The following is a 27,140-nucleotide window of genomic DNA, read 5'->3' as shown; positions in this document are numbered from 1 at the left end:
TTTAAGATCTGTTTAAAACGATTAAGGCTACTTGTATGCTCGTGCACGATTTATGAGGTGGTAAAGTTGATAAAGATATATCATTTAATACATTAATTACTTCACGACCACATATTGGCGGATCAGTTAGTATTTGTGTTGGCAATGATGAATACCAAAATGGAATATTCTTGGCGTATTTTTAAAATTCTATTGGTGGATAAAGCCCATATGAATCAAAATAAATATAACCGCGTGGACCAAATGTGTATGCAACCCAATGAGTACCAAGACCAGAACTATCATCCAAATTAATAATTCCTGTTTCAACGTTGTTTGGTTCTTTTGTTAACCGATCACGCATAAACCACCTCTGAATTTTTTTATTTAATTCTTTATCAGCATCAAGTAAATCAAAATTTGACATTGGACGGATTAACGAATTGTTCCTGAAAGTCTCAGACCTTTTCCATATCGATAGCGGGTTCCTGGTAATCTTAGACCCCTTCCCCTTTTTTAATTCTCCCTCCTGTTATTTTTTAAGTTATCTTTTTATCAGCATGTCCAGCAAGACTACTTAAAACACCAAGTGCAGCTGTTTTTGCAATGGTTGGTGCTGCAGCGGCTATTAACACCGTTATTGCTGCAAAAAGTGGAAAAATGCCACCTGTTTTAATTGACGTTTTAATAGCGTCGGCAGAACGATTGAGTTTACCTCCTATTCCTGATTCTTTGGAGGTATTGAAATGTTTTTTCTGACGTTCAGTCAGCGATAATTTATTCTGACTACCTGCGATTTGTTCTTTTTTTTAGTGATATTTTTATTCCATAGTTCTTTGCTGAACTTGATTGAAGCTTTTTAATCTGACCGGGAGTCAGACTGACACTAACATTATGCTATGACATTTATAAATATCATGAGTGATTTAATTACATGTTTTCCACTGGAGCATCAACATCTCTCATTCGTTCACCAACGCCTTCAAGTAGCATTGATTTGTTGCTGAGTATAACATCAACTGCTCTGTAATTAGGATCAGCTCCAGCGTCTCTATTTACTCAAACTCGAAAGTGGATATCAACGACAGATTGTCTAGATAAATCAAGATGTTCCAGCGAAAAGTAAAAAGTCTGATACAGAGTTGTAAAATCTAGTTGTGATATTTGCAAACCAGTATCTATATTTTGATCAGGTCCCATAAATGTCATTAACCGATGATAGGCACGTGTTACATGATTTGATTCAAAATTTAATAATATATCTTCAGCTGGTTCTTGATGTCCATTTATCCTCAGCGAAACTTCAGAAACTCCAAGTTTGTCAAATATTATTGGACTTATTTCTTGCGAGTTTACTCATTCATTATTTTGAAAAGCAAAGAAAATATGCCTTTGCGCAGAAACACCATGCTGCGATGCTATATGCCACTTGAATTAACAAATAACAGTACTTTGAACACCGTCTGTAGTTGTTGTTAACCATGATAACCATGATAATAATGATTTACCGCCTTTTTCCATAAAAGAGAACAATTTATGTTCTTCGGCAATCGTTGGAGTCGTTACTAGCATCCACAATGAAAGTTTTGTTAGTAATACTTTACCAGCCTCAACGCTAGCACCTTCTCACCAAATAACATCATTGCCAGTAGCCTTTCGTACAAGTACAACTGTATGTATGACCCCGAAAATAACCTTTCTAACGTTTCTACAAAATCCAAAGATGTGAGATAGTAGAATCGCGCATTAAAATCTTTGATTACCTCTTAACATTGATCGACATGTTGTAAAACATAAATTGAAACGTGCATTAACGCTAATCATTTCATTTTGCACATCAGAGTTGGCGTTGCCACTATGGTTCAACTGTCTTCTTATATTATTCTGTCTGTTGTCAGCAAAGTCAGAAGTGTCTTTGGTAAACATCATTGACGGGCCAGCTGATCTTGTATAATCATCAGACTATCTTGCTAGACCTATTATTGTTGTAGCAACATCGACGTCTTTTGAAATATTTTAAATATTTTTCCATCAATCATGTATGTAGCACTGTCAAGCAACGTCATGATGCCGTTATTAACGAAACTAATTCTATCATTGGCATTATATTATGTATTATCAGCTTTCAAAAGTAGTTCCCCGTTTACTTCAATACACGCTTCAGCAGCTAAGAAATATCTGCATGTATCTTGAACTTGTAATTCAATTCGACCACGCTGATCTGGTTGTTGTGCGTCGTAAGAATACTATTGATAATCGTGTATGGATTCATCTTTGAGAGTTGGTCCCTCCATATCGAACGCTGGGTCAGATATACGTTTAAACATTTTATTATAATTGTTATCGTCTAACATGAAGAACACTTTCTGCTATTAAACTTGCCGTTATATTTTTTCTTTTTTTGACTGGGGTATATCAGCCAACTCTGCTAGTTTTTGATTTGCAGCTTGAGTTATTATTTTACTGATAGTTTCAGGCATAATTTCAGTACTGGGTAATTTTACTGGTTGTGGTTTTCTTCGTACAAATCGAGCTAATCTTTCGTTGATCGATGAAAATGCTTTACCGGCAACATTACCAATAGCACTAATATCTTTATCACGAACAGCATCAACAGCCTTCATCCTTAATTGTTTTGTAATTGGTATTGCTTTTTGAGCCATCTTTCTGAATAAACCCATATTAACATCACCGAGTCCATCTCCGTAAATCACTTTGTAAGCTGGCAATCTGACTTTACGTCCCTAACTATTACAGGCCTACGTTGCGCATTGTGTATAATCATTTTTAAATTACATGCTGATTAATCAATTCTTTCAGCCGCTGTAATAATCATCAGTGATTTCATTAATAAAAGAATGATAAATCTTGCGATCCATAACACCGCCTGCAAATAATCTTCGACAAATATCAGATATTTCATTTATAATTTCTGGAGAATTATTTCCCGCGCGTTTTCCTCCGATCATAATTTATAGTCGGTCAACATCGGCAAGAACACTGTCAGGACAAGTTCCTATACCACTTTCTTGAGTAGAAAAACCATTTCCAGTTGCTCCTTCTTCCTCACTTATTTTTATATCTGTTTCCTCTCCCGTTTTTCTGAGACTGATTTCCAATTTGCTTCTTTCTTACCTGGTGAGGAACGTAATTCCTTCCTTCGTCTAATTTCTTCAAATTCCAGATCTTCTTTTTCTTTTTGTTTCCTTTCTCGTTCAACCTCCTTGAGTTTCGAGACCTCATTTACTTCTCTCATTGTTTTCTTTCTGTTTTTGCTTTTTGCTTTTTCAAGTTGCAACTTTGTTTCTTCTTCTTTTTGTCTCCCTTCCAGCATTGATCGTCATCTACTATCTGGTTAAAAATGTTAAAATTATTAACGTCTTCATCAGATCTGATTTGTTGAGTATTAGTAGCGACGCGATATACATCCCTAATCCAATCAGCATTTTTTAAAAAGTTTTAACATATTCGGGTTTTACATACTTACCTCTATCATGATACCAATTATTTGGTCTGGGTCTTTGATAGCGGCAATACTTTCGGGCGTGAATTTATCTGTAATGTTAATCCTAACTCTTTGCAGAGGTTATGGTTGAACTTCAGGTTGTGGTTGAGGAGGTTGCTGGGGTGGTGGTTGAGCTGCTTGAAGACGAACAGCAATATCAACAGGTAATGTTTCGAGAGCTTTTGGAGTCACCTCAGTTGCTGTAACAATTTTCTTTGTTGGTTCGACAATTGGTTTAAATAATTGTTCTGAACCTTCTGCAAATTCAACTTGAGATTCTTGACGTTCTTGTAGTTTTTGTCTAACCGAATCACGGACGGGAAGAAATTTCTTAATTGCTTCTAATCTTTCTCTAACTATTCTAGCTGTATAATATTCCATAGCTGGCACCATTATTGATTAATAATGATTTAATGACAGCAGCAGAGAGGGCGCGACCTCAATGAAACGTTGGGTGGATAACCGAAAACACACATACAAATTTAGAAAAACACGTATGATGTCTTTGTTTTCAAAATGACGTTTCAGCAAAAGGACTGTTCACCCTCTATGCTGCTGTTGGAACTACCGAACTACCGAGGGGTGCGGACTGGTGTCTTCCCTTGTGTTATATTGTTACAGGTTAGAACTCCTATCCCTTGATTCATGGACGGATACTTCTGATTTTCTCTGTAACGAACCCCTGTGATTATTGTGAAATACTTTTTTTCGCTGAGAATAATATGGCAGCGAAAGATGACAAAGAGACAGTCGGAACATTTTCGGCCTTTGCTGTTATAACACATGTGATACATTCCGCCTGAGGCAAAGCACACAAAAACAGCCGATTGATGTATTCCTACTACCACTATCAAGGTAATTTCACAGCGTGACGGAAATGGCCGAGCCATTTTCCGATCGTACTGTTTCTTATGGAGTTACTTCCCTTAGCCGGTAGTCGTGCATTTTTACTGATGCAATTATTAAAGCAAGGCACTACATGTGGTAACATCTAGTGGTTATCTGTTCATAAGGGTTCACATTCATTGATTTGCCTTGTGTGGTACGGAGGTTCGAAACTGCATTTCAGACACTCATTGTCTATTAGGATACTTAAACTGCGGGCTCTGGTAAAATTGAACTGACCAGTTGTAAAGAGTGATTGTTGATTGCCGTCCTCGTCATAAAAGGTAAGTAATAGTTTACATCTTCAATACGTTGTAATTCATTCTTTAAAAATTACTATAACTGGTCGCTAGCCAGTATCAGTCTTTTCTTTTAGAGAAGAAACCATGTGGCACTTTTGATCAGAGTGAACTCCTCGCTGAAAAGTACAAAACACAATTATTAAGTACCATATGTAAGAAATTTTATTTAATATCTGGGTAACATAACTTTTGATACAGACGAGCCATTTTTTTATGGTTGCGTCCAATGAAACTATTGACTGTCAGTTGTGCTAAGCAAAGTAAAGAAGCAAACCATACTGAGTATGGATGTTGAAGCTTTGGAACATAAATTTTCTTTTTTAAATAGTGTTTTAGAGCATTGTTACCATACTAGCTCTACAATGCCCTAACATTGATGTAGTATATGGAAGATGACTAAATTCAGCCAAATGAAGGATCAGTTGCAACATTCCGGAATGTACAGTAAACCCGACATTTAGAACATTAATATGTACCCGGGTATATTGAGGTGATCTCATTTGGCAGGGGTGAAAACTCATCATAACATCACCATGTACAATACATTACTTTTGAAATTGTGACCACTTGATGTACTTAGTAATGTTCTTAAAATAAAATTAAATAATCCAACACCTAATTGTTTAAGTATAGTGGTTTTTATTTTATTCTGAAATTGTGGTGCACCCAACAGATAAGAGATTTCATTGCCCACTTTGAATGTGACGGCCTTTATATGGGGACAACAAATAATGGCTGATTATATCACATTGTAAGGATTTTATATGTTTGCTACCATATTTTAAATAGTGACATATATTATCAATGTTATCTACCTTTAACTGAATTTTAGCATCATTACCTTTTCTTTTATTTTATTTTTGTGCTAGATGTCTGCATTTATTTAGAATGGTTTATCTTAATAATTTTTAAAAATAAGTTCTATATATATTCATTTTCAGAACTTTTATGTGGCACTGTAGAGTCGTCATAGTACTGTTAACCTTATATATACATGCATACATAAATACATACATACATACTTGCATGCTTAAGCTTATGAGGTACAACAAATGTTTTTATTTCTGCTTATCTTAACTACAACATTACATGTATATTTGTGGTCTTAAGCACTTATTTATAACCAACTACCGCTATCTCACCACTGTCTGTGTGGGTTCGAGTCTCGGGTTTGGCCAGTATGTGAGAAAAATATGTGAGAAAGATTGCTCACTAGCTTAAGCAGCATCAAGTAGAAAATTCTCTGTGTTGAATGTATATCATAAACACATCTTGTAAATATATCATATTCATATGCAGTGTATTCATATGTGAAAGTATGTGTTTGGATGGAGAGATATATAATGTGTATTTTAGCCATATGACTTTAAAAGACCACTGTAGAAGCTATACATTGTAATGAACTTTAACTGATAGGAGTAACTAGATTATAGTATTGTAATTGCAAGTTGGTAAAAATGCTTAGTTAACTACCTTTAAACAAGATATATTTGTTGTTTCTTTCGAAAACATGACTATAAAATGGCAGTCTGAAAGATTTCTAAACTAGTATATAACAACACCTATAACATGTACATAGAACACATGCACAAGTATCTTCATCATTCTGTTCATTAAATAAACCCACTGTAGTCACTGATGTTATGGATGAGTAACCAGAACTTTAACTTGTACTTTATTGATCTATCATTCAGTATGCCGAAAGCATTCATCCTTTGCTTTAAAACAAACGAATAATATGAGTCCCCTCTTCTGTTTTTAGGCTTGCGAGATGAAGCTGTATACAGATAAAGGGAATTTCCAGACTTTGAAAATTATAGTGGCTTCAGAAATCAGTGGTGTGAAACTGGAAATAGTCCACACAAAATCAGATGGTAGGATATTTTCCTGTTGTACTGAGAGACCATTTATGGTCAAAAGTATTTAATGACACTTAAATTCCCACTTATAATGCAAGTCCCCCATCGCTTAATGTACACACTATTGGAAGGATTTGGTCCACAAAATCAGCTGAATGTAATAGGTACATAAATGGTTGATTCATGTTTATTTCTAATACATTGTGGTAGAAAAATCAACAAAAGGTGCAAAAATTGTGCATGGTCTTTTGTAGGCAGAGATCTCTTATTGTAATATCCCCAATCTGAACCTTTAAATGCTAGGCAGTATGTCTAGATATATTCATTCATTGATTCTGGAATGTATCTTAAATTGTAAACTTATCATGAGTCATAACCAAAAAAATGCATATGACTTGAATGTGTTCATTCCTTTGCAAATGTTTGCATCAGTAAAAGGCTTAATGTCTTTATCCTCTCTGTTCAGTTCTTTACATTTGTAGAACTCTGCTTGTAATTGGGACTTTAAGGTCATTATTGTAATGTTAAATGCAAATACTGTATACACTTGCTTATAAGTCAGGTTCAGTTTCAAGCCACATAGACTCAGACCTGCCATTGCATCAAGCACCAGTGGATCAGAGTCTTTGGTTTGTTAAGTGTAATACTAAGAACAAACAGCATAGACCATTGTCTGCCAGCAGATAATGTGACCGTGGATCTGGGTCTGTGTTACACTTAGACCGTGGTTATAAGCAAGTATATATGGTATATACTGTTTCAATTCTATGGCCTGAAACTAAGTAACAGAAAAAGATGAAAACCAACAAGTTTTGTAAAATAGAATACAAAATTTTAAAATGAACTTAACAGTATTGTGAATTAAATCCCAAATAGTCCTCAAAGTTCTGACACTTGTCCAAAATTATAGAGTATTTATAATGAATTCCAGTCATCAAATGTGCTAATGTACCAATAGCCTGGAATAGTTTTGATGTGCTAACAGTCTTGATGTATGACAATAATTTAATATAAAATGTCTCTAAATGAATTGATAATAATCTCATTATAGTAATTTAATCAGAAAGTATTAATGGGCACTTTGGAAATCCATTGTATAATTTAAATTAATAGTGCACTAAATTAAATCTAATAATAGTAATAATAATAATAGTAATAATAATAATAGTATGTACTCACAATTTGCATCAAACTGCAAACAACGAACCAAGATCCTGATCTGCCATATCATAATGCATCTGGAATTCAGGGTCTATACTGTTTGTTCTACTGATTACTCTGAACAAACTGCATAGACCCTGTTCTGCTGGCGTATGACACAATGGCTGATCTAGGTCTGTGCAGTTTGCAGTTGGACTCATAAGTGGGTATATACAGTATTTATTCTGAAAACCAAGTTGGAAGGTGAATCTGCATATAGATTTAACCAGTGTGCAAAGGTCATATTTGCCTTTGCCATAGGTGGCCTCTGTTGACAGTTTTGACTGTAATTGTGTCATTCATTATAAGGCAATCTTTCTGTAAGGAATGATGTTTCTCCATATATGTCCAGATGTGTTATGCATTGTAATTCCTACTTGATTCACAAAATTAACTCCTTTCCAAACCCATCAGGACAAAAATAATGTAAACATGTACATTATTCTTAAACTACCTTATTTGATAGGTCAAGAACTGTAGGGACCTTATCAGTTAGAATTATATGATGTGCATCAAGCTGACATCAGAGCCATCTGGTGGGTAAAATGTATCATTTCAATCTTTGTAGCCGTGTTATTGTTGTTCCTTTCTGTGATGATACTGATTGGAGCCAAGAAATGTAGCATGCTATAGACAATGTCAGATCATACCAGGGTACATCATAAGCATGTATTTGTTTTGTTTCTGACAATGAATTTCAGAATTAAAATGTACTTGCAAAACATGTTCTTTTCCATCTGTTTCCCAAAAATATAAATATAATAAATTTTATTGACAGTTAGCAATGCCTGATGTATAATATGAGATATTAGCATGTATGATTAGGTACCCTGCAATGTCTGTTTTATGTTGTTGTTGTTGTTGTTGTTGTTGTAGGGTTTAATGCCATTTTTCAGCACACGATAGGCTATACATGGTGGCCAGTATTAATGGTGGAGGAAGTACCTAGGATAACCTCGGAAAGAACCACCAACCCACAAGAAGCTACTGGCAAGCTTTCTCACATACCCACATTGGCTGAATCCTAGACTCGAACCCACGCAGACAGAGGTGAGATGGCAGTGATCCATAATGGAGAACGCTTTAGACCACTTGGCCACTCGGGGCCCCAAACGTCTGTTTTATTATATGAGATGCTATGTTGGTATGTATGTTAAGGTACCCTGCAATGTCTGTTGTATGATATGAGATGTTATGTTGGTATGTATTTTAAGGTACCCTGCAGTGTCTGTTGTATGATATGAGATGTGATGTTGGTATGTATTTTAAGGTACCCTGCAGTGTCTGTTGTATGATATGAGATGTGATGTTGGTATGTATGTTAAGGTACCCTGCAGTATCTGTTGTATGATATGAGATGTTATGTTGGTATGTATTTTAAGGTACCCAGCAGTGTCTGTTGTATGATATGTGATGTTATGTTGGTATGTATGTTAAGGTACCCTGCAGTGTCTGTTGTATGATATGAGATGTTATGTTGGTATGTATGTTAAGGTACCCTGCAATATTTGTTGTATGATATGAGATGTTATGTTGGTATGTATGTTAAGGTACCCTGCAGTGTCTGTTGTATGATGTGAGATGTGATGTTGGTATGTATGTTAAGGTACCCTGCAGTGTCTGTTGTATGATATGAGATGTTATGTTGGTATTTATTTTAAGGTACCCTGCAGTGTCTGTTGTATGATATGAGATGTTATGTTGGTATGTATGTTAAGGTACCCTGCAATATCTGTTGTATGATATGAGATGTTATGTTGGTATGTATGTTAAGGTAACCTGCAATGCCTGTTGTATGATATGTGATGTTGGTATGTATGTTAAAGTACCCTACAATGGCTGTTGTATAATACTTGGTATGATATATTAGCATGTATGGTAAAATACCCTACAATTCCTGTTGTATGATATGAGATGTTGGTATGTATGTCCTACAATGTTTCTGTTGTATGAGATGTTGGTATATATGTCAAAGTACCCTACAATCCTTTTTGTATAATATAAGATATTATCATATATGATAAAATAATATTCAATACCTTTCCACGATAAAACATTTGTGCAATCCTACAGTAATAAAAAATAAGAATTGAACTTTGTTGATAGTACTGTAGTTATATAATTAACACTGTGCTTTAAAGAACCTTGAAATATTTTTATACAGTCCATACATAATTGTTTTTGAATTTCTCCAACATCATTGAAACTAGACACAGAACTTGAGACATTGATAGTTTTGTAGATGTTGATTCTTTACTAGAGTTTTATTCTCATCACTGGGATAGGGTTACCAGTTGGTGGGCTATGGGTGATTGTACAGTACATAATTTTTTTAAAAATTGCTGCTGCATTGTTTGTCTCATGTCTCAAGATTGGCAAATGTAAGCACGTCAGACTGGGACTCAGTGGTAATGCCCAGTGTCTTTTGCAGAGACTTGTCTTGTTTGTCATAACATGGAAGCAAATGAAAGCCATACATTATAATAGTTTGTCTGGAGTCTAAAAGCATTACATATTGTTCAGAATTTAAAGAAAATTTCTTCTCGATATTTTCCCCATTGTTGACCCATGTCATAAAGTTTCTTTATTTTGACATCAGAATGATGTGATTGATTTGGGTTGGAGAGTACATGTCTAAACTTTTTTTTTGAATGACATTTCTCTCTCAGGAGATTGCTTGCTCTGCGTGGAAATTTTACTTTCCAAACTTTTTCAATGTAGTAATCAGAGTTGTATTGAGAGCTAGTTACATGCAAGCTGCCACAATTCTTCCTTGGATGTCACTGATAAATTCTCCAGTTTGAACAGAGTTGGAGCGGATCAGCGGTCATAGGGGTTAGTGGCTACAGGATATAAAAGTTCACCATCCTTTATAAACCAAGATATGGAAACCTGTGAAGTATCATTTTCATCCTTTTTCTTCCCATATTTGTATTCATTAATAAATTACAAGAATAATTTTTGTTTTATTTTTTTATTCCCCATAAATCCAGAAGTTTACAAATTTAGGTTGATTGATATGTGTATCCTGGCAGGGTCCTTTGTATTAGGAAGAGAAAGATAGTAATATATTTAGCTTGGGTTTTTTTTATACATAGCATTAACTTCAATATTGATAAACTATTCCCCCCCCCCACAAAAATCAGTCAAAACCTTATGAAAAAAAAATCACACTGTTAAAAATGTTCTTAAGGCTTGCACTTTTGCACAGGATTTAAAACATAATAAAAGGTATTGTGCCCTAAAGGTAATCCTTGTTTTTACAAAACTGTGTACGTCATGGGGGTGCTGAACATCATCAATAAATTATATTTCTGTATTAAAAAAAATAGGTGTTTACATTATTTGTTTTTTTTTTATATATTTCATTTGGGGACACTCACAAAATGTAATGCATTTACTGTTAAAATTTGTTTCTCTGTATCTACTGCACAAATTTGTTTCTCTGTATCAAGAACATCAAAGTACTATGTGTCATTTCGAGTACATTTCCTGAGCATACATTAACAGCCATTTACATTAGATGTTTGCTTCAGACAGCACACGTTTTTCCTAATGATAAAAGTGATCAGAAATAAATGTCATGTCAAGATTAGAAATAAATGTCATGTCCAGATCAGAAATAAATGTCATGTCAAGATCAGAAATAATTGTCAATCCAAGTAATGTTGGTAAAAGACATGGAAGTTGATATTAGCTCTCAAGGAATTGTGGGAGTTGTAGAGCAAACATGTTTTCCCTGTGCCTTCCCTATAAGCAGTAACCAAAATCCTCAGAGAAGAATCCCATATCCTAACTGACCATGAAAGACAATATATATATATATATATATATATATATATATATATATATATATATATATATATATATATATATATATATATATATATATATAAGGAATATTTTGATCAAATTCCTTTTTTCCGTTGGTACGTTATGATAGTAGAGTCATCTCATGAATTAAATATAAATTAATGAAAACTGGACTGTTGGTAATGATTTATTTTGTACACACAACAATTGAATGATTCATGAACACTTATGTTATCTGTTATGGAACAGTTATCATCTAATCACCTTGAAATTGGCAATATTCATCAGTATGTTGTTTTCTTGTAATTATCACATAACCAGCAGATCATAAACACTGCTTGTGGATGCTGCATTTTTGGTACATTGATTGCACTTTGAACAAAATTCTCCTGGTCATGTTCATTGTTAGGTTCATGTGCTCTTTTTTTCAAACACACCTGTCAAAAAAATCTGACAAATTATATTATTAACAATTAACACTTACTCACCTTATAATCAGCAACATGCATAAAAAGAAGCCAATTATTTAGAGTTGGCAAACTCTCAAACTGTACCATGTAGGGTTATGGCATGGAAGTTGACAATCCTGGATATTTATAGTTACTAGAGTTGAAATGTAGCATAAGTTTAAATGAATTCTGGATTTGTACAATTACTAGAATTAAAATTTAACATAAGTTAAAACAAATATGTATTCCTATTTTGTCAAAACTCGCTTTAATATAGTAAATATTCACATTGTCATGTATGCACAGGAAAATGGGGATTGGCATTCACTACAACATGGAAATGTCATAAAATAAATGAAAGAAATTGTGGCCAATTACATAATAGAAGAATGAAGTACATATAAATACTAAATAAATGTGCTGATATATGTATGGGGTATAAAACTTACAGAACATAAGCATTATGAACAGAACACTGCCATTTTCTCCTATTAGTTTTGTTATTTGCCAACAGGCAAGTATCCTGGAAACTCGAGCTTGCCTGGGCAGAGTTTGAGCTTGTCCAGTGAGTTAAGCAAGTGGATTTGTAAACCCCAGCAAATGTTCAGCTAAAATCAGACACTTGGTCTATTGTTTTCTCACCCCTCCCTAAGGATTAAAATCAAGGGGCACATTGTTTGATAGTGCATGAGTTGAGCAAAGCAGGGGAGGTCATGAATATGTGTTACAGTTATGCATGAGAAGATACCTGAAAAAAGTATTTCATGTAGGATGTGATAATGTTCTGTGACCTATAATACTCCTTGGATACCTAGCAATGTTAACATTGTGTACAGGTTGTTACAGATAGTGTTTTAGGAGACAAGGAAGTTGACTAGTCTACTTATGTCTTGTTAGAAAATAATAAGACACCTGTTGAACAGCAATTAGCCTCTCATACATTAAAGAAAAGGAATGGAGGAAATTGTTGTACAAGATAACAACTCTTTTCACTTTGAGATCATGTGTATAGCGGTTGAAAGTGATGTTTTGTATGTCATAGCATATCTGTAATATGCATGTTTCTTTGCATGCAGGGATTTTTTTTAGAGGCCCTAAAGGGTAGGAAATTATTAGGTACAATCCAGTTTAAATGTCTCCAATTTCAAAATGTTTAAAATTTCAGAGTTTTGCATGTTTATTTTCAGGTTAACATATTGTCTGTACTTGCTTTTAAGTCAAGTCCAACTGCAAACAACATAGACACTGATCTGATGTCACATAATGTGCAGGCAGATCAGGTCTGTGCTGTTATTATACTGATTACATGTAATCCAAACAATCTTCAATGGACCCAGATCTGCTGGCACATTTCTTATAAGCTAGTCTATAATGCATTCTTTTCGAGGGTGATTCTCAGTTAACAAAACAAAATCATCGACATACAAGCCTGGTATGCATTATTTGACCCAAACAATTTTATATATAATTTTTTTTTTACCCTTTAGGATTTTTTTTTACGAAATGGTTGGTTCTTGCAAAATTTGTCACATAAAAGCAAATACTAGATAAGCAAGACTAGACCTTTCAGTGACCAACATCTCAAGGTATATGTATATGGATAGAGAAGGAACAGTGAAATTTTTAAAAGAGATATTAAACATGAGTAAAAGGAAAAACAAAAGAAATTGTTTTTGATGAGGAAGATGCAAGGTTGTGAAGAGAGAAAAAGAAGAAAATTTATTGTGAGTGTAGTAAATGTGTGTAAAATGTGATAAATAGAAGGGACACTCACATGAAAATAAGAAAGAAAAAATGCTAAATGAGTGTGAAATTTGTGTGTGAATGTTACAATATGGACTAGTACAGATGCTTCAGATGCAATTATTCATTCCCAATACATCCATCATTATATAAGTAAACAGTTGAAAACACTTTCGTCTTTGTTTTGTTTAGTCATTTAACATTCTTTCTTACCATAATGATTTAATAGAACTAGAAAACAATGTGACTGTTGTAAATAAATTTGAAAATATTAGTGTGTGTACCAAGCCATGCATTGCCATGGTTCTATGAAAAGATGATGCACTCACCACAGTACTTGAGAAAAGAATCCATTTTGTATCCATGTGCCCAAATTACATTTAGAGTAGTCAGGAATCAAATGTATATGATCCCTTTTTAGACATGTAGTTATTTCTTGCAGTTTTTTTCCTTTTCATTGGTTTGTGTTATCTAGGATAGTTTTTCTTATCTGTGCCAAATGTAAAACTTTTGATTTTTCATTTGTCACATTTTGCATGTTTGTATCTTTTTATTTATTTCATTTCCCTCTGAGAAAGATCTGGTTTTTTTAATATAAATGCATTGTAATTTTCTTAAACTGTGCTTAGATTGATTGAGGCAGTAATGTAATCCTGAACGCATGTATTTTTTAAAATATCATTCAGTTATTATAACTTTCATTTTCCAGAGAAAGTGGTAACCTATTTGAGCAGTTGCAAGCTGCCAGCATTAGAAATGCACCCAGGGGAATTTCTCTTCTCAGCCAATGCGGCAGCTAGGTAAGGGACAGCTGAATACAATAAAATCCTTTGTAAGAAACACTCACCCTAGTTTCAAACCACACTGTTAAATCAATTGGAAATTCAAATAAAACAAGTTTTCTTTTAGATATTTAATGGACCTTGTTTCATAGACACCCTGGTTATAAGATCACTTATCTCCAGTCCAGCAAGTGGTCTTATTACCAGTGATCTTTCCTCCAGTATTGGATAAGATAATTTTTTGAATATCATTATGAATTTTACAGTTAAAGTTTAAAGGACTATTGTGTTAAAAGAAGTGTAAAGAATGATAAAATTAAATGTTACATATAACATGGCAGAATTGTCAACATGATCATAAATGGTTAAAACGTGGTACATAATATTGTACATGTGAAACAAGTGGAAAAAACTTCAGAATTAAAGAATTTGATCAGAACATGCTTCTGTGATGTAGCTATTATTGTTTGTTATAAATAACACTTTAATTTCAGCAGAAGTTCTAGAAATTAATATTGTTTTCTTAAATCCATGTAGATACTTGACAAATTTGAGCTGGAAGGAGACTGACCCCTCTGCATTAGACCAGTGGTTGGAATGGGAAAGTGCTGTACTGTTGGTGAGGAACATTAGTTACATTTGTTTTACTTTAGCTAATTTTACCACAGTGTTTGAATTCAAATTCACTAACTAATAAATTTTTGTATTGGACAAATATCGGTTTCTCCTATGCCATCATACTTACAGTTTATCTATATAGTTCTACATATCTGATTGATATAAGACTTGGTGCATACTTGTAGTGGTTTGTCTTCACTAGCCAATGGTCATCAGTCCAGTTTGGTCCACATCACCCCCCTGGAATACATGTAGTTTGCTGAAACTGTTTTAAACTCGTGCCCTCATTAGTCAGAATGTCCATTTCTTGACCTGTCAGATATTCAATATGGCGACTTCAAAGATATCAACATGTGTTAACTCAGAGGAAAAACTTGTCATTAAAAAGTTTAAATTGTAGAAAAATAAATGTGACATATGTATGATACAATTACTCTACACTATCTTCAGAAGTAAATTTACATTTAATAAACTATCTGATTGTATCAGTTTGTTTTCCAGCAATTCCAATCACATAGCAGAGTGGTAGACTCTATGAATTTCTTTTAGCCGCATCCAATCATAGCATAGTGGTAGACTGTGAATTTCTTTTAGCCACATCCAGTCATATAGCATAGTCGTACACTGTGTGAATTTCTTTTAGCCATGTCAAGTCACATAGCATAGTGGTAGACTGTATAAATTTCTTTTAGCCACATCCAGTCCAGTCATATAGCATAGTCGTAGACTGTATGAATTTCTTTTAGCCATGTCCAGTCACATAGCATAGTGGTAGACTGTATGAATTTCTTTTAGCCACATCCAATCATATAGCAGAGCAGTAGACTCTGTATGAATTTCTTTTAGCCACATCCAATCATATCGCAGAGTGGTAGACACTGTATGAGTTTCCTTTAGTCACACCCAGTCATATAGCAATGCGGTAGACACTATGAGTTTCTTTTAGTCACATCCAGTCATATAGCAGAGTGGTAGACTATGAATTTCTTTTAGCCACATCCAGTCATATAGCAGAGTGGTAGACTGTATGAATTTCTTTTAGCCACATCCAGTCATATAGCAGAGTGGTAGACTATGAATTTCTTTTAGCCACATCCAGTCATATAGCAGAGTGGTAGACTGTATGAATTTCTTTTAGCCACATCCAGTCATATAGCAGAGTGGTAGACTATGAATTTCTTTTAGCCACATCCAGTCATATAGCAGAGTGGTAGACTATATGAATTTCTTTTAGCCACATCCAGTCATATCGCAGAGTGGTAGACTGTATGAATTTCTTTTAGCCACATCCAATCATATAGCAGAGTGGTAGACACTGTTCGGATCAATCTTTTTTTAAGCTGCTTCCAATCAGATAGAGTGGTAGACTAATTGTATCAGTTTGTTTACCAGCCACAACCAATCAGATAACAGGGTGGTAGACACTGTTTGCATCAGTTTCTTTTATCTGCATCCAATCATATAGCAGAGTGGTAGACTGAAACATCTAGTTACATATGTCAAGGGTCGATGTTGAATGAAGCGGATCATCAATGCATGGTAGCAGATATGATGATAGTCAGGTAGCAAGTTTGAATATGAATCTATGCAACTATATTATGTACATACATAACTGTACATTCATGTGCCAAGTAACTGACTAATAAAGCTCAGATTTGAGGTTCTTAAGTTTATTAGGGACTGACCATTTGATTTGGGGTAGTGGTTGGTTAGAATTTTCAATCGAATCAGGATTTTTTTTGTCACTCAAGATAATTTTTGTTCTTTTCAAATCAAAACAAGATTTTAAAAAATCCAGCTACACCCCATTTAATGGCCTGTACATTGCGCCAATAAATATCAGAATATCATCAGCTATTGATTTTATGATATCTGCAAATAAATTAATTTCAGATTTCATTTGACCTTATCACTGTTAAAGCAGTCTAGCTGATTGCACCTTCAGTGTGGTACAGTAAAACCTGTCTTGAGAGACCACTGCTATGAGAGACTGCCTGTCTTGAGAGACCAGGTTCTCCCTGTACAGATTTAGAGATTATATAGTGTTATAACCTGTTATGAGAGACCACCTGTCATGAGAGACCATTATGTTTTGGCAGAAGGGGTGGTCTTTCAAGACAGGTTCCACTGTAATCACATTAGCTAAAGTAGATATGACCTAATTGAACAGCACTAAAATTCCACAGCTCATTTGACTAGTCAGTTATGGATTAAGGCTACACTTAAAACATTGTTTGGTAGAATCAAAGAATTTGCCATTAATGACCACAAGAAATCACATTTTATCAAAATACAGATATAATTACTTTCATTAAAATGTAAGAAAATAGTGTGTGTATGTTTGCAGTAAATTCTCGTTTTATGTAATAGACTATAATCTGCTTATTTAAGTTGCTGTTCTGCTAAAATACCATATACACTTGCTTATTATGTGAGTTCAGCTGCAAACAACATAGACCCTAATTTCTCATTGCATATGCATTGGCTGATCAGTGTCTGTGTTTGTCTTTTCTACTCATTCGTACTTCCCAAGTCTAAGCCCTTGGGCTGTCACTAAAAGTAAGGGTGTTGGCTGCAAAGACAGCAACATTCTTCCATCACATACCACAGAAAAGTAACTAACAACCTTACTATCCTCACTACAGTGTGGCAGATAGTGTAGAGAAGTCTGACCTTGTCCCATCTCAACAATTTGGTCCATCAATGTATGGAACCCTTAAAACTACCCAACACATCAGCCAAGACAGTGAGGTTGGACCTTACATCAAGTCATATCAACTACCCAACACATCAACCAAGACAGTGAGGTTGGACCTTACATCAAGTCATATCAACTACCCAACACATCAACCAAGACAATGAAGTTGGACCTTACATCAAGTCATATCCCAGTTCGTGAAGCCCTCCATGGAAAAGGCACATTCCTGGACGGCTTACTGCAGAATTATTATCTTACTTCCCTTATTTGCAGTTCAGGGTGGATAATCATGGTAGAGAAGTTGGACCTTATCCATTCTCAACATTTTGTCCATCTCGATATGGAACTCACAGCACATATTGACATGTCTTTCCATCAGCATATTGAAAGTATAGTTCTTGCATCAAAGTTTCAGATAAGACATTGTTTATGTGAGGAAATTTCTTACGGCTCCACAGCCTACTCATTGTGCGGTGGATCTGCTACAATGTCAGTTTACTATTGACTTGCAGTGGTCAGTTGTGAATGGACCCTTCAAGAGAAGGGTCCTTATATCAACCTTTTGGTGATGAAATCCATTCTCAATGCCTTCCACATTTTGTTGGAAATATCCATGGAACTTGATCCTATGCAAGGGTGACAGTCCTCAGACCTTTGCCTCATGTTTGGGGAAGCAGTATGAGCGTGGGCCGTACATGCTGTTATATCCAAGCAAAATCCTCAGTTACTCCTGGCTTCTTACAAGGATATCCTGACCGAGGAGTTTGAGCTTCAATCCTGGAAAGGATCGTCACAGATCTTACAGTTTGATGATATAAAAGAGGAAATTGTATATTGTCTTTGACAGGTATTACATCAATGACATCACATGACTCGCATAACCCATTCCCTAATGGTGAACGTCTTTCACTTTCTTTTTCCAGACAAGAAGTTAGCCCCTATCACAATTAAGAGACACTGTTCTATGATTTTTAACACATTCAGACTTCATCAAAGAGATTATTTTCGCTGCAACTAGATAATCCCTGACTTGCAGTACAGTTCTGACCCATGCAGTCAACACTTATTTACATGCAAACCACACTCACTCACTCAGATTATTCCCAAATGGAATCTCCTGGATTTTGATATGGCCAGACTCACCTACGTTTGAGCCACTGTCTCCCCCTACACTGAAGTGGCTAACATACATGACCTGTAATTTATAATAAGATAACCTTCAACATCCAGAGTGAGTGAGCTACATATAATATCCATAGATCCAAACTACATGCATTTCCATTCTGTTGTAATGACATAGCCTGGTTCCATCCTAGAAAAAGGTTGCTCTCACTAGTCAGCAACAATAACTATCTGTTCCCTCTTTTTGATTGATCTGTCAAGAGAAGCAAAGCTGCGTAACCCTGCTGGATTTTGCTATGGCTGAAGGCAGGAATGCAAGACACAATCCACACAAAGACTTATTAAGTCAGTGTGCTCTCAAATCCCACTGGATCAGGTATGACTAATGAATATTTCAGCTCATGAAATATGAGCTACTTAGATGAGTCTGGTCTTGAATGAATTGTCTCAATTGTGAAAGCATAACTTTTGACCCAGATATAATTTGCCACTTCTGCTGGATTCACCTGGGAAACTTTTGGATGGTGAGACAATAATCGAGTGAGAAATCCCTTGGGGGTCTCCTGTGCACATACAAATTAGGAGAACTTCATCCATTTTGTAGAGCAATCCTGTGCCTATTAGGTGATACAGGTAAGGTAGGATGATACAGGTAAAAATAGGATGCTTAGAATTTCCTCCTCTTATTACCTATTCTTCTAACATAATGTGATCAGGTGATGTATTGGTCAGAAAGAGAGCTTTTTTATATAATTATGTTTCTCTGACAATATTTACCTGATCACATTACAAGTGATCTCTCCCACAATGCGGGTGTCCATTAAGGTTTTGCCCAAGTGAAAACTGGTACATCTGAGAATAATGGCAGCCACCTAGTGGGTAGAAAGCAGAGATAACCCATAAGAGCTGCTTCCCATTGCTTATATAACATATAGACAGAAAGATGTTTACAGTCTTTCTGAGAAGGCTGGATTCAGAAGTAGCCAAGAAAGTTGTCCTAATTTAATGTGATCAGGTAAGAATTATCATAGAAATATAATTTTAAAAACTTGTGCTTTCTCTGAAAATAATGTTGTAATGAGTCAAAATGAATAAAATCAGCTTTTAAAGTTTGGTTACTGAAATCAGTTCAATGATTATAAGGTCACTTACAGTCTTTTTCTTGGTACATGCAGGTATGATAGGCAGTATGAGATGCAATGCTATCATTATACAGTGGAAACTTTACCTGAGATATTATAGGGTTTTCCACCATTTTTAGTGTTCTAGATTTTGTTATGTTGTTCAGCAAATCAGTACCCACATTTTAGAGCAAAATGTTCTGTTGTTCCTCCTTTAACTTCTAAGATGGCTATGATGTCACTAACTGGCTAGGTTTCTATGCATACATCAGTGGCTGATCAAGCCAATTTGTGCTCTGAACTATCTGTAGCACACTGGCTAGATGCTATGCATGTTGCCTCTGCAATTCTCTTTGGTTCAAAGTCAGTATGAATGAGACTGTGTGCCAGTTGGAGTGATTCTATGGAAGATCTTCCCAAGACTCATGATCAGTGTTGAAATGTTTGTGAGATGACCAGAGAGAATCTTTGAAGCATTTCTTCTGACCACCCTGAGATCATTTTCCCTCCTTATCTAGCCATAGAAACTCTTTGTTAGTCACTCTTCTGACATTCTGGTAATGAGGTTTGTCCATCTCGTCAGTGATTTTATCATCTGAGTGTGGATGATTGGAATGACTTATCATGTGCAAAATTTGGTGTGTGGGACACTTTCTTGTCATCTTATCCTCTTCAGTTTCCTCAAGCAGCCCATGTAAGAATGGTTATGCTCCTTGGCATGGTGTCTGTACATCAGCCAGGTTTTGCATGCATATAGCAGGGTTGACAAAGTAGCTTTGTAGACCTTAAATTTTGTTTGCAGATTGATGCCTTTGCATGTAGTCTGCTAAATGCCACACTTGCTTTAGCAATTCTGGTGTTGGTTTCATCATCTATGTGAACTGCACATGACAGATGTGTGAATTTGTCCACCTGCAAATAGGGTTTGGCTATTTATTGTGATGGTAGAGTCTACATATAGCTTTTCTGGTGCAGGTTGTTGCATCGTCTTTTTCTTCTTGATATTGATTGTGAGACTAAAGTTTTCAAAAGCTGAAGAAAAATGGTCCATACTGTGTTGCATTTCAGACTCAGATTTGGCATTCAGGGCACAAATGTTGGCAAAAAAAGTTATCATGTAAAGTCACTTCCTGTAACTTAGTCTTTGCCTGTAGTCTCCTCAGATTGAAGAGCTTGACATTTGTCTGATATCTGATGTCAATCTTGGTATCATAGTCAAAGAAGGCATTAGTAAGTATGGCAGAAAATATCTTACTGAAGATGGTTGGAACTAACACACAGCCTTTCTTGATTCCATTGATGACTGGGAATGGTTCAGATGACTCACCATCATCCATGACATGAGTTAACATGCCATCATGAAAATGCCAAACATTATGATAAAATTTTTGGCAATCAGATGTAGCCATGATCTTTGAGAAGCCCATACAACTGTCTGTGTGAAAGGCTTTTGTCAGGTCAATGATGCACATGTACAGCTCTGTCCCAGCATTTCTCCTGAAGTTGTCAAGCTGCAAAACATCATGTCTGTGGTCCATCAACCTTTCTTGGAACCACACTGATTCTCTGGCCGGAGCCTGTGTTCATTATGCTCATCAGCAGAATTCTGTCAAGGATTTTGCTAGCTTTTGACAACAAGCAGATGCCCCAATGATTGTTGCGGGATTGTCTGATGCTTTGTACAAGTGGACATTTGGTGCATCTTTTTACTCCATACGTATAGTTCCTTGAGTCCAGAGTGGTTGGAAGAGTTCAGTCCATTTCTATGACACATACAAGCCTCTGGTTTTGTAGACTTTGCTTGTTTAGTATCTGCTTCAGGTGTTTGACATTTGAGTCAGGTTAGTTGATTTCCCAATGTCTGTCAGCTCTTGAGGATCAGCAAGTGATGTGTTGATTTCAGCTTGGGGCATTCAATCACCGATAGATGATTGTAGACTGAGGTTGTTGTTGAACTGTTCTTGTTGTTCCCATCTTGTGGTATCTTTTCTTTGTCAGTGAGCAGTGTGGTGTCAGCACTCAGTATTGGAGATGTTCATGATGACTGTAGGCTGTAGATCATCTTCAAAGTATCATAGCAGTTCATCATGTCCTTCCTGTCTGCATAGGACTGAATCTCATCTGCCTTATTGCTGTCCCATGAGTCTTGCAACTTGCTGAGTTTGCATTAGACTGTCATCTTGATGTTGCAGAAGGCTTCCTTATGTGTTAAAGTGCTGTCTTCTAAACAGGTCTTTTGCAACTGTTTCTCATTCAGTAGTCTTTGTATGGCATCATTGTTCTCATCAGGCCAATCTGGAAAATTTTGTGTGGTATCATTGACATCACCAAGAATAATGAGCTTGTCTGCTTTTGACACTTCTACAATAAGAGACTGCAGGTCTTCATTAAATATGCTATCTGCTGTTGTACTGTACTGCACATTTCAACAATGATGAATTATGTCACCTTGTTTTCTTGTTAGGTTTTTGTTAACTTGTGATCCACATCAGCCTCAGTATATTGACCAAGGTTAAGATGAAGCAGGCAATGTTGTGGGCACCTTTTTTAGCCCCTTCTTCATGCTACAGATATGAACAATGTGATCCTAAACAGGGCTGCTCAGTCAGCAGGACTGCCAAGCTCCACTTCTGCTTTGATTCACTGAAAAGTGACCATATGCCTGAGCATTATCTGCAAGTTGGTGGCTACAGATTCCAGTGTTATATACAACTGCTGCTTGCCCATCACCACAAGACTTGCACACAAGTGGTGGTGTGAGGGAAATGAGTTGGATTTAAGAGAGGGAAAGTTGTGCAGAGTCACCCTCACTCTTTCATCCAGATCTGTCTAGTAGCACAACAATTTCAAAACGTCTGGAGATGAGTCAGGAAGCAATGAATGGCCATCAGGTCGTGCTGGACCTGAGCTGATACCCTGCAATGTCCACACCTTGCCATCCACTTTCACAGCTGGGTGTATTAGTCAGCAGTCATAGGTAGTACCATCTACCGTTACATATAGTAGCAGGGGTAGCCCACCTGACAGGGAGGTCAAAACAAGTTCTTTTGTGATTGGTTTGATGTCAGAGTATATGCTGTTGGATTACGAAACTCAAATTCAATTATGTACCATATTAATTCCAGTTTTCGTCATGGCATTATACAGCAGTCATATCTATTATACATTTGGCTGTATTTTCTTGGTAAGAAATATTGATGATATTTATTTGTATATTTAAGCAGTGTTTCATTGGATGGGATGAATTAGCCCTGTATTTCATGTGAAACAGCTAAAGTAAACTTGGATATCTAAGGTGAAACAGTATGAATCATCCTTGGCATGACAAGTCTCAGAACCAGCAAAAACAAGAATGTGCTGAAAATTATAATTTATAATTTTACCAATAATTTGTTGTGTGCAACTGAAAACTAATAAAATATGTACACAACATAAGACAGTACAATAAGCAATTGACTTTCCTTGTGCCTAATTACATCTTTATACCCCATATTATACATTTCTTCAGATTGAAGCACCCATTTTTTAGAGAGATGCCATAAATTTCTGACTACTTTATGAAGATTTATTTTTACACTGTCTTTATACTTTGACAGCCAATAGTGTTTCCATACCTGGCATCTTTGATTGGACAAGGAAAGACAGAGGAGCACCAAATAACTTGTATCCATGGTTACCTGGAGCATCTGGATAAAGAGCTTAATGGCAGACAAACATTTTGTGGGGTGAGTTTTCATCATGTATTCTTTTCTTTTTTTCTCAATTGGATGTCTCAAACCTTTTTTTGTAAGCAGTATTTACCAAATACATATTATGGTAACGATTGATGATTTTCAGTGGACTTGTAGATCTTCTTTCTGTCAAAATATATTTAAACATTGTCTTTCTCACTTTCCTGTTAATATTTATTACAAATTGCTCGAGTTTATATGTTCAAAACTTAAATATTTTATCTTCGTATATCCCGCATCACAAAACTTGATGAGAGGATGCATCTTGTCATGTACTACACCCACATCACAAAAGTGGTTCATTGTGACTCATATTTCATGCCTCACTGACATAGTTTCAGTTTTTGTGACAAGTTTATTTTCAAGCACTGTTCATGCTAGAATCTTTAAACTTTATCATATGCATCTTTGTTAGGATCACACTTTTATAATTAAAGATGGTAACTGTGACCTACATTTCATGATTTACTGGCTCAGGTTATGCTTTTGCATTGAGCGCCCAGTTTTTTGTTTACATCCTGTATATACTGTTTATTCTTGGAATCATTGAACTTGATGAAGGGATGCATTGTGAGGGGCACTGCACTCTCATCACAGAAGTAGGTAGCTGTGTCCCATGATTAACACTTAACTTCACTTTGGTATTTACATGTTTGTGTTAGATTGATGCACAGTTCTGGACTTTGCCAGTCATGTTGTATCATGATACATTCCATGATAATAGTTTTATATGATTTTGATATCATGACAGTATTGTATACATAAAATAAACTTAACACTATACAAGTGGTACCTCATTTTCAAAATAAACACTGCTTATATAATTACTTAATGCCATTGTAGGATATGTTGAATTGCGAAAACAGACAAAAGGTTGTTTTCCTGTTCATTCTATCGTTCTTTTAAATATTCACTAACAATTGATCTGATACACGTAAATGACTTAAAACACATGTATTGTATTCTGATGAACACCAGGTGGATGATAGTAAGTGTGGAGGGAGCCTCTGTCTAAGACCCTGACATCAGTGTATCAGTAACATTGTCTGTCTGTTAATACCACAGCTTTGTAACAGCACAGCACTCATTCGAACCTATATTTCATCTTTCCTTTCTTTGCTCAAGTTTTTGCATTAAAGTTCATAGCCACATAAGTTTTGGGCATTGTGTATGAATACACTCCTACCTAGAATCATGAAACCCTGATTCATCTTGTCAAGTACTACACCCTTTGTGCAAAAAGAGGCGTCTGCAACCAATAATTAATGTTTGAGCAACTTTGATACCTCTCTTTGTACTACATGCTTACTGTCAAAGAAGGTTACTGTGACCTACATTTGTACGCTTTACTAAATAAGGTTAGGTATTTCTGTTTATCTGATGACCAAATAGATTTTTCATTGCTGGATACAGTACATCATTGCCTATACAGCCTAAGTCCCTTTATGACAAGTACAGTTGGAAGTAGGAATACATATGTTTATTCAGTGGTAAACTTGCAGTATAAATGACAATTCAGTGTGTTTAGGTTCAGGGTCTATTTTAAAATGTTGATCATGGGATTGATGTTATAATTTCTCAAATATCCCTTTCAAAAAGCAGTAGAATACACAGTTTTTCTATAGTAAGAAAGTTTCCCACTCCCTTTTTTCCTTTTTTTTTTAAATTGTAGGGACATTTCCTGTTAAATGTTCGTTTGAATAGACCTTGTAGGTTCCCCTTTACAAGTTAACTGTATTAAATGTAAATATGAATGACTATGGGAATGAGATGAAGGGACTGCATTTATTTCTTATGAGGCCTTTTGATTAATCGAAGTGATTGATGATGCATACATTCTACTTCTAGTAGTGTTCCATCCTGTAACTTCCATCAAGAAAAATTTGGTTCATAGCATTAAGCAACAATAATAGCTTTTGAAGCAGATTATAAGAATGTCACATGGCTCGACCATTCCCTGTCAAGACTTTAGTCTCTGTTTATTGCATACTAATTGATGCTTACAATGAATACAGGATACTACTAAAATCTAGTCAGGAAGGCACCTTTTACCTTTACTGAACTTTAATAAAATATTAATTGTTCTAAATTTTAATTCTAAAGTAGCTTTCACAAACTTTGTTCATTCCTGATTGTTAAGTAATCTGCACCTTAGTTGTCATCACAGATCTACTAGGTGAAACTTGTAGATCATTATTGATTATTATATTAGCATCCAGATACTGAACTGGGTCAAGAAAACCAGGTGTCAGATCATTATTATTATAATAGCAACCAGGCACTGAACTGGGTCAAGGAAAGCAGGTGTCAGTCATTATTGATTATTATAATAGCAATCAGACACTGAACTGGGTCAAGAAAACCATGTGTCAGATCATTATTGATTATTATAATAGCAACCAGGCACTGAACTGGGTCAAGGAAAGCAGGTGTCAGATCATTATTGATTATTATAATAGCAACCAGGCACTGAACTGGGTCAAGGAAAGCAGGTGTCAGTCATTATTGATTATTATAATAGCAACCAGGCACTGAACTGGGTCAAGGAAAGCAGGTGTCAGATCATTATTGATTATTATAATATCAAACAGGCACTGAACTGGGTCAAGGAAAGCAGGTGTCAGATCATTATTGATTATTATAATAGCAACCAGGCACTGAACTGGGTCAAGGAAAGCAGGTGTCAGATCATTATTGATTATTATAATATCAAACAGGCACTGAACTGGGTCAAGGAAAGCAGGAGTCAGATCAGATCGTTACCAGTACATGTAGTTCACATTTCATAACATTTTTGTGCAACATTTATTCAGTATTGCACTGACTTAGACCTCCTCCCCCCTTGCTCTCAGCTAAAAATGTTGACCCAGTACTTTAACATTGAATTTGTCTTATACATTTTCTTGGCATTTATATAATGATTTTCCAAGGAATATTAATTATCCAGGTGAAATAGGGTGAATAATCACCATTTACATGTATATGTACATGTTATCAAATTCTCAGAAATGACCCCTGTAGCTGAGGCAAGCAAGGTAATTGTTGATTACACCTGTTTGTGGATTTTGTGCTTGATACATAAGTACAAATTGAGAGACCCAATAATTTTGTTTAAAACAATAGGACCCCTTACCCAATCCCAAACTTTAAGTACCAACAGAAATGTAATTTTTGCAAAACCATCAAAACTGATACCCATTAAAATAAATTCACAACCTTTTCCTTAATAACATGGCTTTTTGCTGTAGCTGAGAATAGAAATCACATGCATAGAAAGAAAAATAAATATTTGTAAATAAATTTTATTTGACCTCATAAGTTTTAATAATTACC

The 27,140-nt window shown here is 35.4% G+C and overlaps 1 protein-coding gene across 1 annotated transcript in view; it reads left to right on the top strand.

The window, feature by feature from the left end:
• The first annotated feature begins 4,428 nt into the window (after positions 1 to 4,428).
• LOC149787308 (methionine--tRNA ligase, cytoplasmic-like) overlaps positions 4,429 to 27,140 on the top strand; it is an 86,519-nt gene continuing 63,807 nt past the window's right edge. The window contains exons 1-5 of the mRNA XM_089977842.1: positions 4,429 to 4,653; positions 6,434 to 6,545; positions 14,445 to 14,535; positions 15,055 to 15,136; positions 23,673 to 23,801. Coding sequence (XP_089833968.1) covers positions 6,443 to 6,545; positions 14,445 to 14,535; positions 15,055 to 15,136; positions 23,673 to 23,801 — 405 coding nt within the window. The 5' untranslated portion in view covers positions 4,429 to 4,653; positions 6,434 to 6,442. The remainder of the gene's footprint in view (positions 4,654 to 6,433; positions 6,546 to 14,444; positions 14,536 to 15,054; positions 15,137 to 23,672; positions 23,802 to 27,140) is intronic.

This window comes from Sinohyriopsis cumingii, chromosome 12 (genome assembly GCF_028554795.1).
Source record: "Sinohyriopsis cumingii isolate HCF-2022 chromosome 12, ASM2855479v2, whole genome shotgun sequence".
NCBI lineage: Eukaryota > Metazoa > Mollusca > Bivalvia > Unionida > Unionidae > Sinohyriopsis > Sinohyriopsis cumingii.
Note: the sequence above shows the minus strand (reverse complement) of the source record. Positions and strands in the feature narration are given on the sequence as shown.